The 27,106-nt window shown below is 35.3% G+C and overlaps 1 protein-coding gene and 1 non-coding gene across 7 annotated transcripts in view; both read right to left on the bottom strand.

Annotated features, from left to right (window-relative positions):
- Positions 1-27,106, bottom strand: part of LOC138710683 (monocarboxylate transporter 14) — a 261,013-nt gene that overhangs the window by 18,980 nt on the left and 214,927 nt on the right. For all 6 annotated transcript variants that reach the window (XM_069841744.1, XM_069841740.1, XM_069841742.1 and 3 more), the window contains 3 exons: positions 23,814-24,219; positions 18,445-18,588; positions 2,577-2,762 (listed from right to left, as the gene is read on the bottom strand). In XM_069841744.1, coding sequence (XP_069697845.1) covers positions 2,577-2,762; positions 18,445-18,588; positions 23,814-24,171 — 688 coding nt within the window. In that variant the 5' untranslated portion in view covers positions 24,172-24,219. The remainder of the gene's footprint in view (positions 1-2,576; positions 2,763-18,444; positions 18,589-23,813; positions 24,220-27,106) is intronic.
- TRNAC-GCA (transfer RNA cysteine (anticodon GCA)) lies at positions 20,456-20,531 on the bottom strand. The gene has a single exon. It is a non-coding gene; the product is annotated as a tRNA-Cys (tRNA).

The raw sequence follows: 27,106 nt of genomic DNA on the forward strand, positions 1-27,106 counted from the left end.
CCATTGTTCACTTTCCCGGCACTGTGCGCCTTGAAAGTGTTGATATTCAACGTCACTCTTTTTGCGTATGAGTGGTACAAATACATTTTTTCATGCTAAAGAAACTCGAAAGCAACCAACGTGAAGGAGAGATACAGTATGTACAATAAATATACAGTATTTTTCAAATATATTATTTTAGTTCTATATTTACAGTATTTGTATATATGAAAATACAACTGTATTATTCAAGTACATTTTCAGAACAAATTTTGAGCTACATTTATATTTCCATATTGCAAAATGACATTTATACTTTGTATATATTGGGTCACCTTGTCACACTGTTAAAAGAGTGAAAACCTTTCTGAAGAAACAGTCTTTTGCCTTAGCCCGGAAATTATCCGGATTTGAACCCAATCAAGAATTTGTGGGGACTGGAGGAAAAAGAAATACCTAAACTGTGTATTAAAAGCAAAGTAATTGATAGTAGTACGCCACGCAAAGTTGAGAATTGTATTAAAGCAAAAGCGGGACCCATAAAATGTGAAGACTTCACATGGACTTAAATAAACAGTATTCTGTCATTTTACAATATGAAAATCTAAATATTTTTCAAAATGTGTTCTCAAAATGAAGTGGAGACAATATCTGTAAGCTGAATTACTTAGAGCGAGATCTATATGAAGTTATAGGCCTACTCTGTACGACTGGCTGATTTCGGATTTAATGATTTTTTCAAAAGAAGATGAAGATACAGGGTGGAAGTGAAATAATCCTGCAGATTAAAAGGGACGATAGGGTACACTTAAACGAATCGAAAAACTATATTACGTTTCATGATTAAATGCACAGTTAATTAGAAAAATAAGTCGGAAATTTCAGCAATCTGGCAACAACCCGCTAACACAGTCCTTTTTATTCATGTAATACAGATATAAGAGGTCAACGAAATTAGATCTGTTTCTCTACGCGAAGCTCTTCCTCTGGCTACAACGTTGCAATCTGCTCGCATCGTTCAATGCTTGAAATTAGTACTTACTTACAAATGGCTTTTAAGGAACCCGCAGGTTCATTGCCGCCCTCACATAAGCCCGCCATCGGTCCCTATCCTGTGCAAGATAAATCCACTCCCTATCATCATATCCCACCTCCCTCAAATCAATTTTAATATTATCCTCCCATCTACGTCTCGGCCTCCCCAAAGGTCTTTTTTTCTTCCGGTCTCCCAACTAACACTCTATATGCATTTCTGGATTCGCTCATACGTGCTACATGCCCTGACCATCTCAAACGTCTGGATTTAATGTTCTTAATTATGTCAGGTGAAGAATACAATGCATGCAGTTCTGCGTTGTGTAACTTTCTCCATTCTCCTGTAACTTCATCCCTCTTAGCCCCAGATATGTTCCTAAGAAACGTATTCTCAAACACCCTTAATCTCTGCAAATCTGGCTTTCAGGTAGAAGCTCCCTGTGAAGTAGGCTTGAATAATTTCAAGGGAAAAATTGTTCCGGGGCCGGGCATCGATCCCGGGACCCTTCACTTAGCGGACGAATGCTCTACCCACTGAGCTACCCCAGGAACTATACACGACATCCTTAATCTCTGTTCATCTCTCAAAGTGAGAATCCAAGTTTAACAACCATACAGAACAACCGGTAATATAACTGTTGGGTTTTAAATTAAATTTACACGAAAACCGTCCACGCAATTTAAATACGCCACAGGGATAAATGATTATTTATTAGATTTTCTATTGCTATGAGCAAAAAGCATGATCCTACTCGCAATAGGTACTAAATAAGAGGATGTTAAACATTTGGAAAAAAAATATATTTCTGAAAAACTATGAACTTTCTACCAATATGATATTATATTACACTTTTTTCTTACATACAGTATTAGCTATTCGTTCTGAAAATCTGCAGGGTTATTTCACTTCCAACTTGTACATTGGAGACATACTACGATAATTGCCACATAACTCTGCTTACTTCTGTATATTTCATACTTTTCAAGGTACACAGAAAATAAAAGGAATGGGTTTGTAACTTTGACGCCACTGTAGTCTAGTGGCTAGATCGCTGAACTTATAATCCTATAGACCCAGGTTCGATCACCGGTGTATCCCCGATTTATAACTTGTGTTGCGCAAGCCGTGGTCCAGGTAACACAGTGGTTTCCTCCAGGATCTCCGGTTCCCTCGTCTCGTCTCATCTCATCTCGGATGTAGATTATCCTTAAGTTGATAAAATTGACTTATCATATTATACCTGTGAGTTACAGATATAGTTGTATTTTCAAATATAAAATTGCAGTAAATGTAAAATTAAAATAAAGTGTTTCAAAAGTTGTAGTTGATTTTATTAATGTTGTAGTGTAATAGCACAATCTAGTATTTACAGTCACGAAGCTCAATACGCAGTAAATATGCATCCATAGATAGTTGTTAACCACTAGGATCGCTAATATCGCCTCATTACAGACAATGCGAAATAGTACCGGCACAGTCTAGTGTTCCTAGCACCCTCACAACTCAAGCTTCGCGACTGTATATACTAGACTGTGGTATAACAATAGTGTAGTGTTCGTACCTGCCTGGATTAGCAGGGCACCCCTCCAGCCGTACCACTGCACGAGAGCGGTGCAGAGGGGCGCCATGAGGAAGGTGCCGATGCCCGAGCCACAGACGGCGATGCCCGTGGCCAGGGCGCGCCACTTCTCGAAGTAGAACCCCACGGCGATCACGGCCGGCACGTACACCAGCCCGAAGCCGATGCCTGCAATCAAGACAGACGAGAACTCAGAAGAAATGGAAAATTACCTAAATTAATCCATCATTATACATTCAGATAGTCACGGTAACATGATCAGATTTTTTAAATGAAGTCAACATTGGGTATATAACACCAAGTAAAAGATAAAAGGTAAAGTAGACAAATGTATCCCCTTTAGACGCCTTGAAGACACAAGGTGGCGTGGAATTACAGTTTCATGCCTTCATAAGAATGGCAAGGTACGCAATTTTACAGGAGGCCGAACGGACCTTGAGGCCATTCTGAAGTTTTCGCAACTATAAACATCCTTTCACCATCAATCGGACTGCTGCGAACAATCGGAGAAAGATACTTAGAGAAAAATTAAGAATTGTGTGTAGTATTTGTGGATCTACAAAAGGTTTTGACAGAGTGGATTAGAATAAACTGGTGAAGAAAATTGGTGTGGATTGGAAAGAAAGAATGCTGTTCAGTAATCTTTATATGAAACGAGTCAAAGTCAAGACAGGAGAAGAAATATCAGAGGAAAGTGGAATAGGGAGACGAATACAACAAGGATGTCTTTATCACCTACCCTGTTCAACATCTACTTGGAGAACTTAGTGAAGAACTATTTTGAGAACATGGAAGGAGTGATAGTAGGAGGAAGAAGAATAAAGTGCTTAAGATTTGCTGATGACATAGCTTTGTTAGCAGAAGAGATGATAGTACTAAGGGATATGCTACTGGAGTAAAGTGACAGCTGTGAGCAGTATGACACGAAGATAAATGCAAACAAGACGACCATAGTTGTCGGAAGAAAAATAAAGAACGTCTTCTTCTTATTCTTCTTCTTCTTCTTCTTCTTCTTCTTCTTCTTCTTCTTCCACGTCCCTCATACATTTAAATGCCATAAAGAATGTAAACATGCAATTTCTAAATGAGGCAGTAGAACAAGTGAACATCTTCAAATGCTTGGGATGTACTGTAAGTAGCAATATGGAACGTTTCAACTTTATCACAGAGAAGAGATTACAATGCTTTACAGTTTTTATATAAATTAATAAATAATAAAATAGATGGTATTAATATACATGAAAATACTTCTTATTATGTTCCATACAATGCTTCTTACAAATACCATAATATTTTTTATCACAAAAGTAAATAAAACTTCATACTGTTATTGTTCTATTTATAGAGTTCTACGAACTTATAATAGATTGCATAGTTTAGGAGAAATAGATATATTTTATATGAACCTTAAACAATTCAAACACACTTGTAATCAATTTCTTAAAATGATATAGCTTATATTACATTCTGTTGTTTTGTATTAGGATTATTATTGTATTAGGATTATTATTTCATTGATATTAACTTTCTTTTAAGATTTATATTTATTTTATTTTGACTTTGTTGTTCCTGTATATCTTTATATTTTTTGTTTCTTGTATTTATATCATTATATTGTCTTTGTCACCTTAACTTTGCAAATATATAAAATATGTGTATTTAATAATTAATATCTTAGTAATAAGTGAACATTGCAATTGGTTTGCCTGTTATGTTCACATTTTAAAATAAAATAAAATAAAATAAAATAAAATAAAATAAAATAAAATAAAATAAAATAAAATAAAATAAAATAAAATAAAATAAAAGGAAGATAGCAATGATAAAGGAAGCTTTTAATAGAAAAAAGTAACTACTTCTGCAGATCTCTGGAAAAAGAACTAATGAAGAGACTAGTGAAGTGCTTTGTGCGGAGTATGGCATTGTATGGGGCAGAAACGTGGACATTATGACGAAATGAAGAGAAATGACCAGACAAAATAATAAATTAAGTTGTACTAGAAAGCGTGGGTGAACAAAGAGTAATGCTGAAACTGATAAAGAAGAAAAAAAAAAAAGAAATTGTCACTGGCTAAGAAGTAACTGTCTACTGAAGGATGTATTGAAGGAAAACGTTCGGAGCAGAAGAAGATATCAGATGATATACAACATTAAGATATATGGGTAGTATGTAGAGACGAAGGGAGTAGATTGGAGAATGCTGGGTTTGATGTTACTCCACGATAACGCCCGTCCGCACTTTGCTAACCTGACATAAAACACTATCCAGAATTTGGGTTGGGAATTCATTCAGCACCCACCTTATTCACATGATCTTGCGCCCTCAGATTTTATTGATGATTAACTTCTCTCTTATGTGTATCTGATGTGTTTAATAAAGTTATGCAAAATCGCTACAGAATAATGCACCAGCCTACTACTTCTTGTTTACTGGGTATCTTACATTTATGGGCCATCGTGTATTTGGATTATGGTATTCTCTGCCTGATTGTATTCTTATGTTGTTTTATATAAATCTCCAAATACTGACATGATGTCCACAAACCACTTTTTAAAATTTAGAGTGAAAATCTTTGACTACAATGTCCACCTTGATAGAAATTCCACATAGATGGGTATCTTGACAGTGTAGCTTTTAGAAAAGAATGTTGAATAATCTCTGTACATACTATTGGACATTGACTTCTGGACAGTTCTGTATATTGGACATGTTGATTGTGGATATTTCTATGTATTAGACATTTTGACTTGCGGACATTTCTATAGTCTATATAGAACATTTTGACTAGTGGACTTATTGGATTGGACGTTTTAGTTGTGGATATTTTTATAGTGGACTTTCTGTATATTGGACATAGTGCTGTAGACGAAGTGACTTGGAATGATTTTAATTTAAATGTTGGTTCTGATGTTTGAGGATTCATATAAAATATAGAAATAAATATTAATTAGGTATATTTTATTTAAGTGTAGTCCTATGCACGAAACATCAGTTCAAGGACATTACACTACCATTTGGTATTCCCGTTTTTACTTATTGTGATCAATATAACAGAAGTGGATAATTTAAAAAGCAAAAGTTTGAAACTCCATTACGTATTCTCATCATATTTGCCAAGCACTTCATACTGCCACTGACGGCTGTGACGTGTAACAGGAGAGGTACCATTATGTGTAGTATCGTCACAGTAGTGGAGTGAGAATAACCTTATCTCTTATCGTTATTTGAAATACCCATCCTTGGTCTAAAGCAGCGGAGACCAAGGTGGGTGTCGTGATTACATCGTGTAATCACAGACATTCAAACGGGTACGAGGAGTTTCCTGTACATTTCTGTGCGTTTCATTCACGTACTGAAAGAAAGCAGTGGCGTTATCATGTCGCTCTACAAACTCTATCTCTACAAGCAGTAAGAGGTGGTTTCGTAAAGAATGAGAAGGAGAACTTTTTTGTTGTTCTGTCGGACAAAATGTAATATGTTTACTTTGCTCAACGGTTCAATTAGGAGTATATATAGAAACATTAATTGCCATGCTGAATAATGTATTATTATTATTATTATTATTATTATTATTACTATTATTATTACTGACCACTAAGTATGTGTTTCTATCGTTCTTCTGTACGTGCATGAATACTGATATTTTTAGATCTTCTCCGTAGAAGGATAAAATTATTAGGTTTTATCTCAATTTTAGTCTTCTTAAATCTTTAGTTATTCATTTAATAATAATATTGTAGAAAAACCGATTCAATATTATGTGCCAACGAACTGTTAAACGCCAGGAATTGATATATCTTAAATCATACCCAGAAAGAGAAAGATGAGATAAATAAATGTAAAGAAGTCGGCTACCTAATGAGGTTTGAAATATCTCGTGCTCTAAAGCATTTTAATAGAACAGAATTTCTCAAAAGAGTAATGATTAAAATAGCTTAAATAACTTGTTCATAAGAAGTTTTTAATTTTGAAAAACTACGAATTTCTCGACCAAGTATCGAGAGAAGAATTAAAAAAATTCCTGGTTATATTCAAAAGGAAGGTTAAAAAAAGAAGCAAGAAAAATCGTATATTATTCACTGGCTCTTGATGCCAGCAGTGACATTACTGATACAGCAAAGCTTGAGATTTTTATCCGCGGGATTGATCAAGATGTTAATACAGGAACCAGCACTGTTTGTAGTTTTCATGTCAACTACCTTTCCTCCGTCTCCTTACTTCATAGGCTGTCTGTCGCATGTAATCACTGCAGCTCGAGTTTTGGTCACCGCTGATCTAAAGACTCTAAACTCTGAATGAGGCCATAGATAGAGAGTAACAATACGAAACAAGCGCTAGGTAGAGTATTCAGGAGGAAAGAAATGAGATCGAGGCCCATCCAGCATCGTTATGATTTTAGACAGCAACAGTAAGTAGCGAAATCCGGCTTTGAAAGCCACATATAACGGCTTGAAGAGATGATAATGCTACCCACGTTAATCCCGAACTGTTTGTGATCGTTCATCTCTGTCTAGGCACGTGAATGCGAGACCCTGCTGGTCGATCTTGGTCTTCTATGGGTTGTCGTGCCAAGTATTTATTTATTTATTTTAGATGTTTTCTATAAAAATTTCGGTTACTAAGCCGAAAACACGTGCAATTTACTCATGAAATGCGGTAGTGAAAGCAGTGTGCTCTTTCAATCTGGTTGAAAACTAACAATAAATGTGGAACTTCTGATAAGTCGGTTGAGGGAACTTCTGCTCAAATCAATTACAAACATTCTCTCGTTTAATGAGATAGACATATGAACTGAATGATTTATGAATGCAGAGAAAAAAAACAAACTGGTTATACAACTTCTGTCGTAAGAACTGATCTTGAAACTCCGCGAAAAACATCTGAAGGTCGAGACAAGTCTCTGGTTCAGGAAATATTCGCTAGTTCTTAATGTTTTTATTTTCGTTTTTTCTATTGCGTGCAAGTTTGTCACCACATGGAAAGAAGTGCAAGTGTTTCAAGAGACGCGAGATAAAAATCTCTCACATTATTAGTCTACTAAACATACTGATGTTACGTTACTCAACTTAAGTTGCGAGTGGAACTTGGAGCAAACGCAAAATCATTGAACTAAGAAAAACCTTACTTTTTTGTAATTGTTATTAAATATAACGACGCTGTATTAATTTCATGGTTATCTATTGTCTATTGTCAATGGAATTCATGATTACGAAATGGTATTTCACAAGAAGAGTCTATGGATTCATAATGGATCTGATTCACCTGAAATTCAACTTTTAGTTTAATAAAATCTTGGAAACTCAACCAGGTTATAAATCCAAATGAGATTCAAACTCATGTCCGAACTAGACTCGAAATGAGTTCAATTTTTCATCTCTAATGTCGGTGCTTCCTATGAATTTAATTTATGACCAATTAATGCTACATTTCCCCTGGCCTTTGACGGATAAAAGCCATCTTATTACGATAGGAATGATCTTGAATTTAAAATCAAAACGAAATTAACAGATAACAGATGTCTGTAAATTTTCGTTTCTAAACAGAACTATAAAAAACTGGAATGAACTGCCTGGAGTTACTTTTGAGTGCTTTCCTTCCCCTGGGAAAATTTAAAAGTAATGTTCCTTTTTCCTCCTAAGTGAAGCATAATTTTCATATTTTGTATGTAAAAATATAATTGCTGCAACAACTTTAATTCGAGATCAGTAAAAAATGGAGCTAAAATTTTGAGAAAAAAATCAGGATATAATTCACTAAAATTGATATATTTCAGTCACTTTTAAAGGTAAATTCCAAATTTCTGTAACATTTCATTTCTGAAAGCATATTTTAAAAAATATGCTTAACACAATTTTGATATTGGATTTCAAAATCTTAGGTTAAACAATTAAATTTTAATACTAAATTTTAGACACGAATTTAAAATAATATGCAGGCATATTTTTCAAACGCAACAAAATAAGAAATATATATTCAGTAGTAAATGTTTCGTAATGGCCTAAAATATGTGTACCTAATTTTGCGCATTTAAGGTTAATAGTTCAGAAGATACGTAACTTTTTGTATAGAATAAAGCAAAAAATTGGAGTTACGAGAAATTGCAATCAAAGTTTAGTGTCATTAAAAAACTCTTTGCATCAAAGTTTTAAAAATGGCGCCACAGCAGAACACCATAAATGTGTATTAAATTTTATGCAATGCATTTTTTACATATCAAAGAATATTTTAAAGAAAGAAAAAACTGAAAAAAGATGGCTTTATGGATAACTGTATTCAAAGTTTAATGTCATTAAAAACCCTGTGCATTAAAACTTTAAAAATGGCGTCAGAGCAGCTGACAAAGCGATAAATTCGTATTAAATTATATGTAATGTATTTTTCATATATTAAAAATCATAACTACAGCAACATAGACACTAACATGAAATGCTACACATCCAGCCATGAAACCAGAAATTTAACACTCCAGAACAATATGAAATTTACAAACATACGAAGACACACTCACAGCACATCCTGGACAGTCAACTGAATTTCAAAACGCACACTTTTTCGATACAATCATGAACACACTCCACCACAACAGGAACCAAGAAGATAGCGCTGTACCTCACTAGGCTTCAATGATGGACACCACGTCGAAATTACACCTTTTCCAGTTGTATTTCAGAAAATATCAATTGTATTTCAGACTTGTCATTTGCATTTCAGATTAGTCAATTCAATTTCAGACAGTATCAATTGTATTTCAGAAAACATCACTTGTATTTCAGAGTTGTCAATTTAATTTCAGATTAGTCAATTCAATTTCAGATAGTATTAATTGTATTTCAGATTTGTCAATTGTATTTCAGAAACTATCATTTGTATTTCAGAAGTTACGGTTGGTACCTTATTCTCCAATGTTAAATCCAATCGAGATCATTTGGTGTAAAGTGAAGACGTACGTAAAAACCCATCTTGGAATTCCTAACGTCATGGCTCATGGTGTTGTAGGCTAATTTACCTACTGTAGAGAGTAAAATATTATTGATGAAGCAACACACACAATGTTGTTGATGGTGTTTGTGCTCGTGCAGTACAACACAGTACAATTCATCAAGCTGCAGCTTTAGCTATGGAGAATATGTCTGTCGGACGCTAAAATGCGATAAAGTTGAGGATTTTTTAATTCATTTTCCATTTTTTTACATGTTGCAATCTCAAGTGGGCCTACATTTGTTATTTTATGAAATAAAAGTGACCATCTAATCTTAAATGCATTGCTTATTTTCTGAAATACATTTGATATCATCTGAAATACAATTGACAAATCTGAAATACATTTGATACCATGTGAAATACAATTGACAAATCTGAAATACATTTGATACCATGTGAAATACAATTGACAAATCTGAAATACATTTGATACCATCTCAAATACAATTGACAAATCTGAAATACAATTGATACTATCTGAAATTGAATTGACAAATCTGAAATACATTTGATAATTTCTGAAATACAATTGATATTTTCTGAAATACAACTGGAAAAAGTGTAGTCAGTCAGGTAAATCTTATAATATTAGCACAGTAAACAAGTGATAACGTTAATCAGTATTAAAGAGTATTTTAAAGGATTTTTTTTTTAATTTACTGCGCTTTCACCATATTATTTAACCATCCTCTACCGTAAAGTTGATATATAATTATTAAGCTCACATGTAAAATAAATTAAGTCGACTTGTACTGAATTAGTTTAACAAATTGGGTTTATTTTAAATTATGTTTCCGCTTCCTGTATTTAGGATGCTTATTTTATTTATATTTTCATATTAATTGATGATGATTGATTATTATTATTATTATTATTATTATTATTATTATTATTATTTTATTTTTTCTTTGGTCACCGGCGTAGCTCAGTCGACTTAGACGCTTAACTGCTGATCCGGGATTGCGCTCGGGTATGGGTTCGATTCCCGCTGGGGCTGATTACCTGGTAATGCAAATGTAAGGTAATCTATGGCGAATCCTCGACCTCATCTTGCTATCACCATTATCGACGTTAAATAATCTAGTAGCTGATACAACGTCGTTAACTAACCAACTAAAATGATGATTATTATTATTATTATTATTATTATTATTATTATTATTATTATTATTATTATTCTGAATTGTAATTACATTATGATAACATTCTTTTGCCATTCCTGCCGGTTGTTTACCCATTTGCAGTGTGAATAAATACATTGTATGGTATACAAAATATATTATTTTCTCCAGCCATTACTGTTCATATCCATCATCATTAAAGCATCAGTTCTTCGCAACATTTTCTCCGATTACATCCGTCTGTTGATGACAGGTCCATCGCACTTCCCACTTCCCGGTGATTCATTCCATAGCCTGGTTAATGATCTCACAGCCCTGCATCCGTGTGGCGTGATCGTATTATCTTCACTTATTCTTTATTACTCATGACTTCACTTAACCCCGCTTTTCTTCTCATTGTTACATTTCTACGTAACCCAACCATGGAACTCTAGCAGATAATTTTACATAATCTAATTCTGTAGCTGAACGTGTTACTATTCCTTAAGGGGTTATGTACAGCTTACAGCAGTAAAATTTTTGCAAATATACAACATTTTTTTCCTCCATTACTGTATCTTGTACAATAATGAAAATTGGTATGTGTAAAACACTATCCTTCTGCTATATGAAAATAGTATTTTTACGATTTAAAAAAATTATTATTATTCTTTTTTCAAAATTCATAATGGTGGTAGTTCACTGTGCAGTGATGAGGCGTTTCTCTCGTAACTCATAAACTTGTTAACTTTATCATGTTCTCTCTCTTTTATTTTATTGCTGAAACTCATGTTTACAATATCATGCTCTTTCAACTACATTCCTTCATAAAAAATATTTTTTTTTTTTATTTTGTGTTAGAAGAAAATACTGATATGTGACCATTTCTTAAATGAATTAATTTTTTTATCAGACAATCTATCAAAGGTAGAGAAGTGATTTTGCATCATATTGTAGATATGACATGCATAAATACACACAAAAAATATCACGACAAAATGTTGGATAGGTTTTGAGTTATGTGGGAAACGCTCCATCACTGCACAGTGAACTGAAAAAAAAATCGTAAAAATATTTTTTTCACATAGCAGAAGGGCAGTGTTTTACATATATTAATTAAATGTACAAGATACAGTAATAGTTTCACATAGCAGAAGGGCAGTGTTTTACATATATTAATTAAATGTACAAGATACAGTAATGGAGGAAAAAATGTTGAATATTTCCAAAATTTTACTGCTGTAAGCTGTACCTAACTCCTTAAGTTACAATTTCCATGCAGAATATTTTTGTTCCTCAGAATGCGTTCAACACATACAGAATGAGGCATCTAAATTTATCACCTTGAATGTCTTCTAAGTGAGTGTCACTATTTATGTGCCTTCCATGAAATTAAAGGATAGACAAGTCACAGGTTTAGCTCATACGAGATTTTTGAGAATTATAGGAAAATGTGTTTTCATCACAAAGTTATTTTAAAATGTAACAATATTTATATTCATAGAAAAAATGACCTGGACAAAACAAGAATGACAATGATCTTTGTTATACTTATATAACGCTAATAGTTCCCGAGATATTAAAGAAAAAGTTGTTGCACAAAAAAAAATTACGGCGATATCAGTTTTATAATAGGATATGGTATCTTCAAACTTCAGAGTCTCTTGTTTGCCGCATAAGGTTTTCTATTTGATCATTGTGTAAACCCCTGCTTATGTTGATACTTTGTTTCGGTGCCTATGGATAGCACCGAAGCTCCAAGTCATTGCTATATATTTGTTTCAGTGGGTTATTTACAGCAGTAAAAATTTTGGAAATATTCAACACTTTTTTCCTCCATTACTGCATCTTGTACAATAATGGAAATTGGTATGTTTAAAATACTGTCCTTCTGCTATATGAAAAAAAGTATTTTTACGATTTAAAAGGAATTAATTATATATTTTTTAAATATTCAAAATGGTGGCAGTTTATTGTGCAGTGATGAAGCGTTTCCCTCATAACTCAAACTTGTTAACTTTTTCATGTTCTCTCTCTTTTATTTTATTTCTGAAACTCATGTTTACAATATCATGCTCTTTCAACTACATTCCTTAATAAAGAGGAGTAATATTTTTTTTAATTTTGTGTTAGAAGAAAATACTGATTATTGACCATTTTTAAATGAATTTATTTTTTATCAGACAATCTATCAAAGGTAGAGAAGTGATCTTGCATCATATTGTAGATATGAAATACATAAATACACACAAAAAAATTTCATCACAGAATATTGGGTTATGTGGGAAACACTTCATCACTGCACAGTGATCTGAATTTTGAAAGGAGGAAATGTAAATAATTTTTTTAAGTCATATTTACTCATTTTCGTTATTGTATAAGATACAGTAATGGAGGAAAAAAATGTTGAATACAGTATTTCCAAAATTTTATTGCTGTAAACTGTACCTAACCCCTTAACAATTCTGTATCAAATGCTAAGTCATTCGACGGAATTTGAAGGGCATATGGGAAAAAGTAACTCATTGCATTTTTTTTTTCAGATATAGCGATACTAACAACATTTGGACATTATCATGCGGACTTTCATTTGATGAAGACAAAGTGGGATAAAGGAGCTCCTTACAAGACATAAAACGCATTTGAAATCTTTCCGTACAAACGAAGAATGGGCTGACACTGATTGAAAAGCTCTCCTGTCAAGTTTACAAAGTGTTGATGAGTTCCTTTTTCTCGTGTGCCCTTCATTTGTGACAGCGAAATGATATTTGGCGAGGCGAGGCCGAGGATTTACCATGGGTTACCTGATATTCATCTTATAGTTGTGAAAGATCTCGGGAAATTCCTAACTAGGTATTACTCGACCAAGGCCAGTGGAGTCCTGCAGCCCGGAGCCGTGGCGCTCCTGCTCCTGCGTTCGTAATACCGCATCGCGATAGTTCACATTACGCCCGCGGCTCCACTCGCCTTGGTCGAGTAATAATCAGACCAAGAGGGAATCAAACCCAACCCGAGCGCAGCTCCGGACCAGCAGAAAAGGGTGCTTATTGCCTGAACTATTCTGGTGGCCCATGTGGTATTTCGTAGAAGAAAGTCGTGCTGGATAATGTAGGCCTACAGAAGATGATATTTAGAAATGCTGCAAAGCAGATATTATGATCCTAGTGCGTAGTTAAAGTAGGATAAATGCAGTACATTCTTGTAATTTGTACATCGAAAATGTCCCGAAGGATGTCAACCATCTCGATGAACGTTGTAAAAATCTCTTTCATCGTTTACTGAATGAATAACAAACACCTCGCAACTGTGTTCGAAATAAAGCAGCGATTGGAAGAAGAAGAAGAAGAAGAAGAAGAAGAAGAAGAAGAAGAAGAAAAGGAAGGAATTTAATGTTCTACCAGTCTTCTCTCTGTTACTGTACATATTTAAATTGAAAACCTGAATTGACAAATATCCCAAGTCCAAAATTTAACGAATTTGACTTTTTACCTGTATATAGCGTATTGTATTTTGCATTATGTTACCATCATATAAAAAGAATATCCCAAGTCCACTCTAAGCCTGTGTTTTTCAAACCTACAAATATTTATTGCAGTACTCTTGTATGATAAGTCTATGTAGTTTTCTTACTCTCTGAACAATTTACTTCAATGGACTTGGATGTTTGTCAATTCAGGTCTTCAATTATTTCTCGTGTTATCTGTACAGGAAGTGGTATCAGTCAGAGAAATGTGCTACGCATTCTTCATCGTCACAAGTTCCTTCCGTTATCACGTCCCTTCAATCAAGGAATACATGGACAAGATTTCGAGAATCGTGCAAAGTCAGTGAGCAATCAGACAGGATATTATATATTGTTATGTACTTTATTTACTGATAAAACGCTTCATTAGAACGTAAAAACCATGATCGGCAAAGATCCACTTGTACTTTTTCAATATGCCAAATCAATAAAAACATGCAATTACATGAAGTTCCGCAGTTTAATAATGACTGTGGTATTACACATGATGGTGGCGGTGGTTTCACTGATGTTTGTGATATTATTGATGATGGTAGTGGTGATGACAATAACTCACTGCAATCAAAATAAAGTACGAAGGACAATAAAATTACGTGAACTAGTGCCCTAAGGAAGCCTTAAAACTTGTCATTAGGATTAGTTCGATCTCCAAACCATTTGGGGTGCTATTCATAGACATTTCGCTAGCTGCGAGCGTGCTAAACAGGATTCATATCATATCGCTGACACTGGTTTATGAATACGAAAAACGTTAGTTCGCTGATCATCCACCCAAAGCCCGCGCTAAGAATGTCTGTGAATACGGCCCTAAGAATTTGGGACGCTCTGTAACGTCGCGGTTTAGGCGTAACGCTCTAATGCCGGAAGGTCGTTTATTCAATTACAGATGAGGTCATGAATATTCTCCATTAATCATCTAATATTTCCGGCCGCACTATGGTCCTGGGGTTTACTCAGCCTCTAACAAAAATTATTACAAATGGCATTTCTGTGTGAGTGAAGGCAGCTGGCACGTAGGACTGACATCCCTACTGCCATTAATGCCAACTGTACGTAAAGGTAGGAGCCTTAACTTTCTGCCACCCTGTGGGACTCCATGGTCTCCGATATTTACTTATGGCTTTTAAGGAACCCGGAGGTTCAGTGCCGCCGTCACATAAGCCCACCATCGGTTCCTATCCTGGGCAAGATTAATCCAGTCCCCAGTATCATATCCCACCTCCCTCAAATCCATTTTAATATATCCTTTTATCTACGTCTCGGCCTCCCAACTAAGACGCTATATGCATTTCTGGACCCACCCGTACGTGCTACATGCCCTGCCCATCTTAAACGTCTGGATTTAATGTTCCTAATTATGTTAGGTGAAGAATACAACGCGTGCAGTTCTGTGTTGTGTAACTTTCTCCATTCTCCTCCTGTAATTTCATCCCTCTTAGCCTCAAATATTATTTTACGCACCTTATTCTCAAACACCCTTAACCTATGTTCCTCTCTCAAAGTGAGAGTCCAAGTTTCACAACCATACAGTACAACCGGTAATATAACTGTTTTATAAATTCTATCAGATATTTTGAAAGCAGACTGGATGACAAAAGCTTCTCAATCGAATAATGACAGGAATTTCCCATATTTATTCTGCGCTTAATTTCCTCCCTAGTGTCATTTATATTTGTTACTGTTGCTCCAAGATATTTGAATTTTTCCATCTCTTCAAAGGATAAATTTCCAATTTTTATATTTCCATTTCGTACAATATTCTGGTTACGAGACATAATCATATAGGCCTACTTTGTGTTTTCGGGATTTACTTCCAAACCTATTCCTTTACTTTGCTTCATGTAAAATTCCCATGTTTTCCCTAATAATTTGTGAATTTTCTGGGATAACTGAATTTAATTTTTATTTCATTCATTGTATTCCATATACCAGCGGTTGTCAAACTTTATTTCAATGACGTATCACTATTTTTAATTTAGGACATTAGCTGTACCGCTAACAACATTTATAATGAAAAATCGTCAAGTGTCGCTCCCAGAGCCATAATTAACATTTCTGTTCTCCAATACCAATAATTGATTGCTTTATTTAGACGTATTTAATTAAAAAACAGTTACTATTTGAATTTCTGTAATGGAGTGTTTCATATAAGTATAGAAAACAACTGCTGTATCTCGTATATATTTTATTATAAGTTATATTTTTATTTTACACTTTCATTTACACCCAGCAGTGGTTCATGTGCCACCAGTGGTACGCGTATCATAGGTTGAGAACCGCTACCATAGATCTTACATTACTATTGAAACTTTTAGATGTGGAACAAGTCAAGAGTTATGAATTTTTTTTGCGATATGAGATAGGGTGAGGATTTAAAGAAGAATGAAATCGAATATTTCATGGTCGTGTTCTATATGAGAAATTTTTGCACGTTAGTTTTGTAGACTAGGCCTATACTGTAGTGTTTCTACGTGATAACACAACTTCCACGTTCGTTTTTTTGGTATATAACGCCAATTAACTTTTTACTAGAATCTATAGTATCTGATTAATACAATGGCTCGACGTATACCATAAATAGAGTGGTAAAATATTCGTGCAATTGAGAAAAATATTTAAAGAAAAGTGTATTAAATTCTTCTCTCCTTGTACGCTGCCATACTCCAAGTTCAGTGATAAGAATTTAGTTTGGCACTGAGTTCCTGGAACGTTCATCGTATTCATTCTGTGAAGTTTAAATCCTGAAGATGATGCTGCGCAATTTCCAGGAATTTATTATTGTTAAACATAAATTCTGTCTGAATTCTCCGAAACTTTAAAATTTCATAATTTTTTAGCTTCATAAATAGACATAAATTGAATTATAACTTGCTTTCGGTCCACGATCCTACAATTTCAAATAGCCTACATTCCAAAATTTATAGACCAATGGGTAAACGTTCGAGGATCAAGGGAAAGGTGGTGGAATGAGACCGTAACAGGTTACTAGGGTCTCATAACTGCCAGGAAGGAAAAGGAATCTGCTTGTGGCGTTCCAAACCAACAAAGTTAAAGGGCACATTTTAAAATGTATCTCGTCAGAAAACGTGTAAAATGACAGTACTTTTGAAATGCATTATTCCTTGATTATCTTGAATGCCCATTACTGAAACTGAAGGCACGGTCTACAACGCTTTAATATTACGCGTACTTATTACTTTACATTCCGCACGCAGTACGAAAGACTTCAGTTTCGAAAACTTACTACGTTTTGATTTTGCTATAAATATTTTACTTTGTAATGTAATAGTCTTCTTAGAGAATAATGTACCTCAGTGGAGAAATATGTATTACAGATTCTTTAAAAACGCTTTCTCATTCTTATGTATCTATATAGACTTGTTCGAACTCAGAATAAAAAAAAATCTTAAATACATCTTAAAATAACACTAAAGAATTTTTGTAATTCTTAAACTTTGTTACTTTTAAATACTCGTATTTAAGAAAGAATTTTCGAGAGATGGCTTAACGTTATTATATTTTCATTTCCTAGACCGCTTACGGAAATAATGTAACGCAACAGACATAGGCTACTGTACTTTCAAGGAATTTGAAATTTCTAACTTTCTTTCTTTTTTATTCTCTTCATCTGTTCCTTCTTGATCTAAGACTCAATAATAGGAAAGGTGCATGATTTAAGTATATCTTAAGATAACCGCTAGTTACTTTTAAATTGTGCTGTATTTTTCTAAAATCGGTTAAGAATTTTGAATTATTAAAAACTGTATTATCTAATGTTAGATAATGTCTTCTTACATTTATGTTTTTTTAGTTTATTATTTAGTGTCAAGTTATGAGTCTTTTATTCCACTACCTTAAGTTTTTTTTCTAACCTTTTTGGTATCTCTCCAGTCCTGCATTCAAATTTCATACATCCACACACACGTACACACAATACATTCGTGTGTGTAACTGTCTTCTCAGCTGTGTTTTTCCTATTTTTTTTTTATTTTTTCTTTCTTTTACCACTTAACATATATACAATCTGGAACCGGTCTGAGTAGTCAGTCGCCTTTAAATCACTTGCTTAAAAACTTGAAATTTCGAGTATCCTTGTACAAGAACCCCTATTTGTCATTTTAAATTTCGTCACGTTTCAGATGCGTGGTAGCGTTTGGCCTGGCATTATTTATTGAGCCAGGCAGACTAGTTTGGCCCACTCAGGTGGCAGTGGACTTGTTTGGAAGTTTGGGGCTGTGTCCTCACCTCCCAGGATCCCATACGAGAAGAAGAGGTAGGTCACACTGTTGGCGAAGCAGGAGAGAACAAATCCGACGCCCCCCAGAGCGCTTCCCAGTATGCACACCGTCCGGAACCCGTAGCGGTTGGCCAGCGCACTCACGAATGGGCCTGGAATACAGAGCAAAATTAACATATTTAAGTTTTATAGTTTGGCTGAGAGCAAAAGGCGAAATTATGTATTAGAGCAAAAGGCTTAATAATGATAAGTCACAGATAAGAACAAAATTGCACAGAAGTACAAAATAATTATATTAGACGTATTTTTATGTAAATTTATGTATATTAGTAGGCTAACAATAAAGTTTTGAGTTACGAAGAAATTTTATAGGAAAATAAATTCACAATTTATAATAGGCTATAAAAATAAACATAAAATTTAATACATCAAATAAAATAGTCAAAAAATTATCAAATATCAAACCAAATTAGGCAGAGTTATTAGTCTACATTTACATTCAAACTGAACACACTATAGCAAATTATGGTTACAAATCGGACAGAATCCGAACCTCGGCATCAAAATCTGGCACAGAAATTAAAAATGATCAGCAAAGAATAAAACCCTGCACTCGGGTTAAAAATACGGCTCCGATGTTCACAGTGAGGTTGTAGTGTTCGATGAGGACGAAAAAACTATGTAGTGAAGTAAAATTGGTCATTAAAATAACATTTTATATTATGACATGAATTACACAAACAAATTAAAATACTGTAGTAACTTACACAGGTATAAATACCTCTGACTGAGGTTCTGGCTGATATGTACATCTATTATCAGGCAGTACATCTCACTTGACGTTATGTATCAGAGGAATAACAATTACTTGTATGCATATGAAGTCTGATTAGTATAATATGTAGCTAGTCGGCGATGTATGCAATGAGGGCAATGGACTAAACAACAACAGATATAAAAATTCATGAACTGAAATGAAATAATAGTCCAAAGATCTTCTAAATTACGATTATAAATTAATTCGAATATTTTACTGATTCCTTAACTCTTACATTAACGAAATGTTGCTATATTTAGCCAATTTAAATTTCACATACGTTATGTCTCAATATATTTTTCGTAATCTACCAAGATATACGAGGCTTATTGTTTGATAAACCGGTGAGAAAAACAGTCTCTGCAATAGGTCAATTTAATCGAGGCGCAATACGTTAATACAAGTCTAAGGACCAAAATGAATAAAGAGCAAAAGCTCGAATTAAAGAAATAGATAATAAACAATTAATAAATACGTAATAAAATAAATAATAAATGAGGGACAAATAATTGTTAAAGAAACAGGCTACACAACAAATAAATAAATAAGCAAATAAGTAAGCAAGGAAGTAAATAATCAAATAAATATAGGTCATTCGTTATCTCGTGGAACCAAACTGATGCGTGGCCGTAGCTTAGAATATGGTGGGGGTCAGTGAGCTAGCTAGCTGCAACTATAAGAGGGTAGCTTCTCGGTCCACTTTCTTCTTCCCCTTACGCGCAAGTAGGTTTCACGAGACAAATATAAATCAGTAAAGTAAGGAAGCAAATAAGCAATATCCAATACTCAGAAGATTACACACGAATCAGACCTATAAATTCTTTTTAGGAATTATTACTATTAAATACGAGAAAAATTCGTACCGGCACCGGGAATCGAACTCAGGACCTCTCAGCTCTGCGCGCTGAGCGCTCTTACCAACTAAGCCATGCCGGGACACGATCCACGGCGCCGGCCGAACCCCTCTCGTAATGCTATTTTACGACCTTACTACCTGCACTTGAGACGATACACGTCATATGTGCAGGAGCGCATATTTAAATGACTTTGTGGCCATATTCAACATCAGTTTCATGACAACTGCTAACAGTTAATACATCAAATATTCATATGTATGAGGTCTCGCCCACCTCATTGAATATTAAACGACTAATATGAATTAGTCTATTTGTATTATTACTATTAAATACGAGAAAAATTCGTACCGGCACCGGGAATCGAACCCAGGACCTCTCAGCTCTGCGCGCTGAGCGCTCTTACCAACTGAGCCATGCCGGACACGATCCACGGCGCCGCAGAGCTGAGAGATCCTGGGTTCGATTCCCGTTGCCGGTACGAATTTTTCTCGTATTTAATAGTAATAATACAAATAGACTAATTTATGTTAGTCGTGTAATATTCAATGAGGTGGGTGAGACCTCATACATATGAATATTTGATGTCTTTTTAGGAAGTCTTGGAGTTTTTAATAACCAATATAAACAAAAAATTACACAAATGAAGATCGACATATTGGCATTATGATGTCAGATAATCTGAACTCTAAATATGTCGTCAATTATGCCTTCGTGTGATATTGTTTATTGTAGTGTGTGTGTGTGTGTGTGTGTATGTGTGTGTGTTGTTTTATTCTGAAAAGCCATTATTTCTCAAAACTGACGACGGATGAGTTTTGTAAAATAGGAAACATGTCTTCGGACAGTTGACTCAATAATAATAATAATAATAATAATAATAATAATAATAATAATAATAATAATAATAATAATAATAATGTTGATATAATGATACCTGTAATACCGATCGGACAGTGTAACATGAGAAGTAGTTTCTGGCATACTAGACCCTGATGTAACAGTTCAGTTGTAAGTAATGTCATCGTAAAAGCTGCAAATGCTACGTACTCATTATGTTTAATGTTGGCATTTATTATAGAGGCATTTTTTTCTCACAAATTGTCTCACCGTCAATTTCTCTGAGGTTAAAAAATTGTAAATTTTTATTCGTTTCATCAAAATATCCTGTATCAGAATTTTAAGTTACGACAATATAAAATTTCACTGAAGAATCGAAATCTGGGTCTCTTGAACACTATCAATGCTCTATAGAGATCTAGTCCATTTAGATACAAGCTGACTCCAGGAGGAGAAAACTGTGTGTCCTTCAGACTCAGGATCGTCCCAATTGGTTTCAGGCAACAACTGAACAAACAGCCGCCAAACATTTCCATGACGGAGGAGTTTATGTCTCCTTGATTTTGTTTTAGAATTGCTACAGCTACACAAATACTTAATTTTAGGATTTTAAATCATTACAGCCTATAGAGACAAATAACAGGTAAGTATTATATATAGAAATAAAATAACAATAAAAAGAAATTGAAATATCTTATAAATAAAAGAACGGAAGAAAGAAAGAAAGAAAGAAAGAAAGAAAACTGAAATGAAAGAGAAAGAAAGAAAGAAAAAAGAAAAAGGAAGAAAGAAATGAGAAAGAAAGAAAGAAACAAATAAATGAAGGAAAAAAGAAAAAGATAAGGAAAGAATAAGTAGATGAATGTATAAATGAGTCAATTTTCTTTCAATATCTTAGTCTAAATAAGTACACGACTTCAACAACTGACATATTGTAAGCATAATGAATAAGGTGAGGATTTGGAGGCAGAGAGGGGAAGACAAAGAAGGAATGAGGAGTATGAGGAGGAGAAATAGGAGGAAATCTGAAGAAGGTATAAATATGAGAATCTGGAGAAAGGAGAGGAGCGAGCAAAATGAGAAAGAAGAATAAAGAGGGGATCTGCACAAAGAGGAAAATGAGAACGGAGTCTGCAGGAGCAGGAGAAAAGTGAGAACGGAATTTAGTGGAGGAGGAGGAGAAGAAAAATTAAGACAATCTGGTGGAAGAGGATAAAAATGGGAAAGGATTCTGGACAAAAAGAAAGACGTGAAGGAAAGTTGGAGTGAGAGAAAGACGGGAAGGGAATCTGAAGGAGAAGGAAGACGTGGAGGGAACATGGAGAAGGAATACGTGGAGGGAATCTAGAGGAGAAGGAAGACGTGCAGGGAATCTGGAGAAGGAATACGTGGAGGGAATCTAGAGGAGTAGGAGGTCATAGAGGGAATGTACAGGAGAAAAAGACGTGGAGGGAATCTGGAGGAGAAGGGAGGCATAGAAGAAATCTGGAAGACAAGGAAGACGTTGAGGGAATCTGGAGGAGGAGAATGATGAGGGAGTCTGCAGGCAGAGGAAAATGATGAGGAAGTCTGCAGGCAGAGGAAAATGATAAAGTCTGCAGGCGGAGAAAAATGATAAGGGAGTCTGCAGGCGAAGGAAAATGATGAGGGAGTCTGCAGGCATAGGAAAATGATGTGGGAGTCTGCAGGGGGGAAATGATGAGGGAGTCTGCAGACGAATAAAAATGATGAGGGAGTCTGCAGGCGAAGAAAAATGATGAGGGAGTCTGCAGGCGAAGAAAAATGATGAGGGAGTCTGCAGGCGAAGAAAAATGATGAGGGATTCTGCAGGCGAAGAAAAATGATGAGGGATTCTGCAGGCGAAGAAAAATGATGAGGGAGTCTGCAGGCGAAGAAAAATGATGAGGGAGTCTGCAGGCGAAGAAAAATGATGAGGGAGTCTGCAGGCGAAGAAAAATGATGAGGGATTCTGCAGGCGAAGAAAAATGATGAGGAATTCTGCAGGCGAAGAAAAATGATGAGAGAGTCTGCAGGCGGGGAAAATGATGAGGGAGTCCGGGCGAAGAAAAATGACTAGGGACTCTGCAGGTAGTGGAAAATGATTGGGAAGTCCTCAGGCGGAGGAAAATGATGAAGTGCGCAGGAGGAGGAAAAATGCAAAATAATTTTTCTGGAAGAGAAGGGGGAACAATTTGGAGAAAGAAGTAAGTGAAATTTTGAGGAAGAAGGGGAAGAAATTTGAAGAAAAAAAAAAGGGATAAAATTTAGAAGAGAGAATAGGAATATTTTGGGAGATGGGGAGGAATTTTAACGAAGTAGGGAGAGGGGTTTAGAGAAAGAGGTTGGGAATTTGGAGGAAGAGAAGGAGAAATTTGAAGAACAAAGAAAAGGAAGGAATTTGTCAAATTAAAGAAAGAAAGGACTTGGAGAAGAAAGAGAAGAGGAAGAGAAGGAGAAATTTGAAGAACAAAGAAAAGGAAGGAATTTGTCAAATTAAAGAAAGAAAGGACTTGGAGAAGAAAGAGAAAGAAAAATTTGGAAAAAGAAGAGAAGGAAAGAATTTGGACGAGTCTAGAATTGGTTGAAGAGTTTAGAAGAAAGAGAGGAGAAGAGAGATGAATTTGAAGATTTTGAAAAGAGATGGTGAGAAGCAGCAATAAAATAAGAAGGGAATATTGAAAATTATTATATTTGAGGTAAAACCATTGGGATAAGTGCAGCCTACTCTTAACTTAAGTATGAATTATGGCTTTTACAAATATTAGTTTCTTAAATTTTCAATGTACACATAATCAGTGTCATCTGACTTCGTACTCGGATAGAACTGGCTTATTCAAGTACAGAGATGAGGAGAACGGCTACTCACCGACCATGAGGTAGAATCCCGCGAGCAGAGATCCAATGATCGATACTTTGGCTTTCGACTCATCGAATGCGACTGCGATGTCGTTGAGGAACATGCCGAAAGCGAATATGATGCCGTCAACGACGAGGTTGCAGAAGAAGGAGGCGGCCACGATGACCCACCCCCAGCCGCCGTCGGGCGGTACCACTGTGAACGTGGCCACCGGTTCGCCATGCTGAATTGCCGTCTCGACGTCGAGGTCATCCACAGCCGGCGCCTGGTCTTCCTCCTCTTCCTCGTGCCTGTCTTCCACATCGTCGGGTCCCAGACTGTACGAGTTCCTGCCTTCAGGTGGCTGGGGGGAGGAAGTCTTCGACATGGCTGCGCCTGCCACCCCCGACGATCAGCTCACCCTGTCTCCACCACCCTGCAATGTCAAATTGCATAATACTCTAATAAATTATAGCGCACACCTGTGACAAAGGGTGAGGATTCAATTTGTAGACTAATTGTAAATAAAATGTAAAACTCATAAGTGTGTAACCAGTTCATCGCATGACCCACTACATGGAGGACGTGAATTTAACTTCGAAACCCTTATTGCTTTCGTAGTTTTAGGAAGCACTTGCCAGGGTGAAGTGAGGTAGGTTATGGTAGCGTCTTTCAACTTATGTTCCGTGGAACCTCGAGTATTCCACGAGCAAATTCTAAGGGTTCTGTGAGTCCTAAGTATTTTTTAAATTCGTATTTTTTTAATGGTTATTTAACGACGCTGCATCAAATACTAAGTTATTTAGCGTCGATGGGATTGGTAATAGCGAAATGGTATTTGGCGAGATGAGGCCGAGGATTCGCCATAACGCCTTAGCCGACTGAGCTACACCGGTGGCTTAGAGTTTACTATAGAATGTAAGTTTTTACAAAAGTCACGAAAATATGAATCAATAACAATATTAAACATAACCAATAATAATAATAATAATAATAATAATAATAATAATAATAATAATAATAATAATAACAACAACAATAATAACAATATCAATGATAATGTAGGCCTAATAATGATACTAATTATGAATAATAATAATAATAATAATAATAATAATAATAATGACTAATAATAATAATAATACTAATAATGACTAATTATAATAATGATGGTAATAATAATAAAGCCATGTATGGTGGGTCCCTATCACCACGGCATGGCGCGTCCTCAGGTTGCGGATAGAGGAGACGGCCTCCAGATATGGAGGGTAGCTGCGAATATATTGAATAAGCAGTCGTGGACAGCCGATAAGGGGTGGTCCTCCAGCTTGGGGGTTGGGCGAAGGGCTAACAACCCATCACCGTAAAAAACAGCTTGTTACGAATTCCTACAGTAAGCCTCGGAATAGGACTGATTCTCTGGCACGACCACAGCAAAGGAATAAGGTTTTGAGATTTGGCACTTGGAACGTAACTAGTCTTTATAGAACAGGAGGGGTAACATTAGTAGCAAAAGAACTAGCTAGATATAGAATAGACTTTGTGGGAGTACAAGAGGTTAGGTTAGATGGGAATGGCATATCACAAATAGGAGATTACTTGTTGTATTATGGGGAAGGAAACAATAATCACCAATTAGGAACAGGATTCTTTGTACATAAAAGAATAAAATCAGCAGTAAAAAAGGTCGAATTTATCAGTGACAGGTTATCATATTTAGTACTTAAGGGTAGATGGTGCGACATCATAGTTATAAATGCTCACGCCCCTACAGAAGAGAAAGACGACTATATAAAGGATAGCTTCTATGAGGAATTGGAACATACTTTTGATCAGTTCCCTAGATATCATATGAAAATTTTATTGGGGGATTTCAACGCTAAAGTAGGACGGGAGGATATTTTTAGACCAACTATTGGAAAAGAGAGCCTACACGCAATTAGTAGTGACAATGGAGTTAGATTAGTCAACTTTGCCACATCGAAAAATTTAATTGTCAAAAGTACAACATTCCCCCATAAGGATATACATAAATATACTTGGACTTCTCCAGATGGATTGACACACAACCAAATAGATCATGTCTTGATAGATAAACGGAGACATACTAGTATAGTAGATATTCGAACTTTCAGAGGTGCAGACTGTAATTCTGACCATTATTTGGTGATTGGAGAATTAAGAGAAAGATTATCAGTAGCCAAGCGAGTAGAGCAACAAGTTAATATTACTAAATTCAATATTTTGAAATTAAAGGACGAGGAAGCTAAGCAAAATTATCAGGTCGAAATTTCGAATAGGTTTGCCACTTTAGAAAGTTCCGACGAAGTTGAGAAAGAATTAGATGTTAATAGCGTGTGGGAAAATATCAGAGATAGTATCAAAATTGCAGCTGAGCAGAGCATAGGTTATTATGAAACTAAGAAAAAGAAACCGTGGTTTGATGAAGATTGTTGCATGGTAGTAGAAAGAAGGAAACAGGCAAAATTGAAATTCTTACAGGATCCAGTTGAGGAGAATAGAGATAATTATTTCAATGAAAGACGGGAAGCAAGTCGTACACTTAGGAATAAAAAGAGAGGTTACTTGAAGGAAAAACTGAATGAGGTAGAAACAAATAGTAAGAATAAAAACATTCGAGATTTATATAAGGGTATAAATGAATTTAAGAACGGATATCAGTCAAGGGTAAACGTGATCAAGGATGAGAATGGTGACTTGCTTGCAGACTCTTCATCAATCCTAAACAGATGGAAAAACTATTTTGCGCAACTACTAAATGTACATAGGCCAAATAGAAATGATCGGGACGATATTGAAATACAAACTGCTGAGCCATTTATACCCGAACCCACGATTTCAGAAGTCGAAATTGCGATAGAAAATCTGAAAAAGTACAAGTCTCCAGGTATCGATCAAATTCCAGCAGAATTAATACAAGAGGGTGGAAGTGCATTATATAGCGAAATTTATAAACTTGTACTTGCTATTTGGGAAAAGGAAATTGTACCAGAACAATGGAAGGAGTCCATAATTGTACCTATTTTTAAAAAGGGGGACAAAACGAACTGTGGTAACTTTCGAGGAATATCACTTTTATTGACGTCGTACAAAATTTTGTCCAATATTCTTTTGAGGAGATTAACTCCGTACGTAGATGAAATTATTGGGGATCATCAGTGCGGTTTTCGGCGTAATAGATCGACTATTGATCAGATTTTTTGTATTCGGCAGATAATGGAGAAAAAATGGGAGTATAAGGGTACAGTACATCAGTTATTCATAGATTTCAAAAAGGCATATGACTCGGTTAAGAGGGAAGT

Source organism: Periplaneta americana, chromosome 12 (assembly GCF_040183065.1).
Source record: "Periplaneta americana isolate PAMFEO1 chromosome 12, P.americana_PAMFEO1_priV1, whole genome shotgun sequence".
Lineage (NCBI taxonomy): Eukaryota > Metazoa > Arthropoda > Insecta > Blattodea > Blattidae > Periplaneta > Periplaneta americana.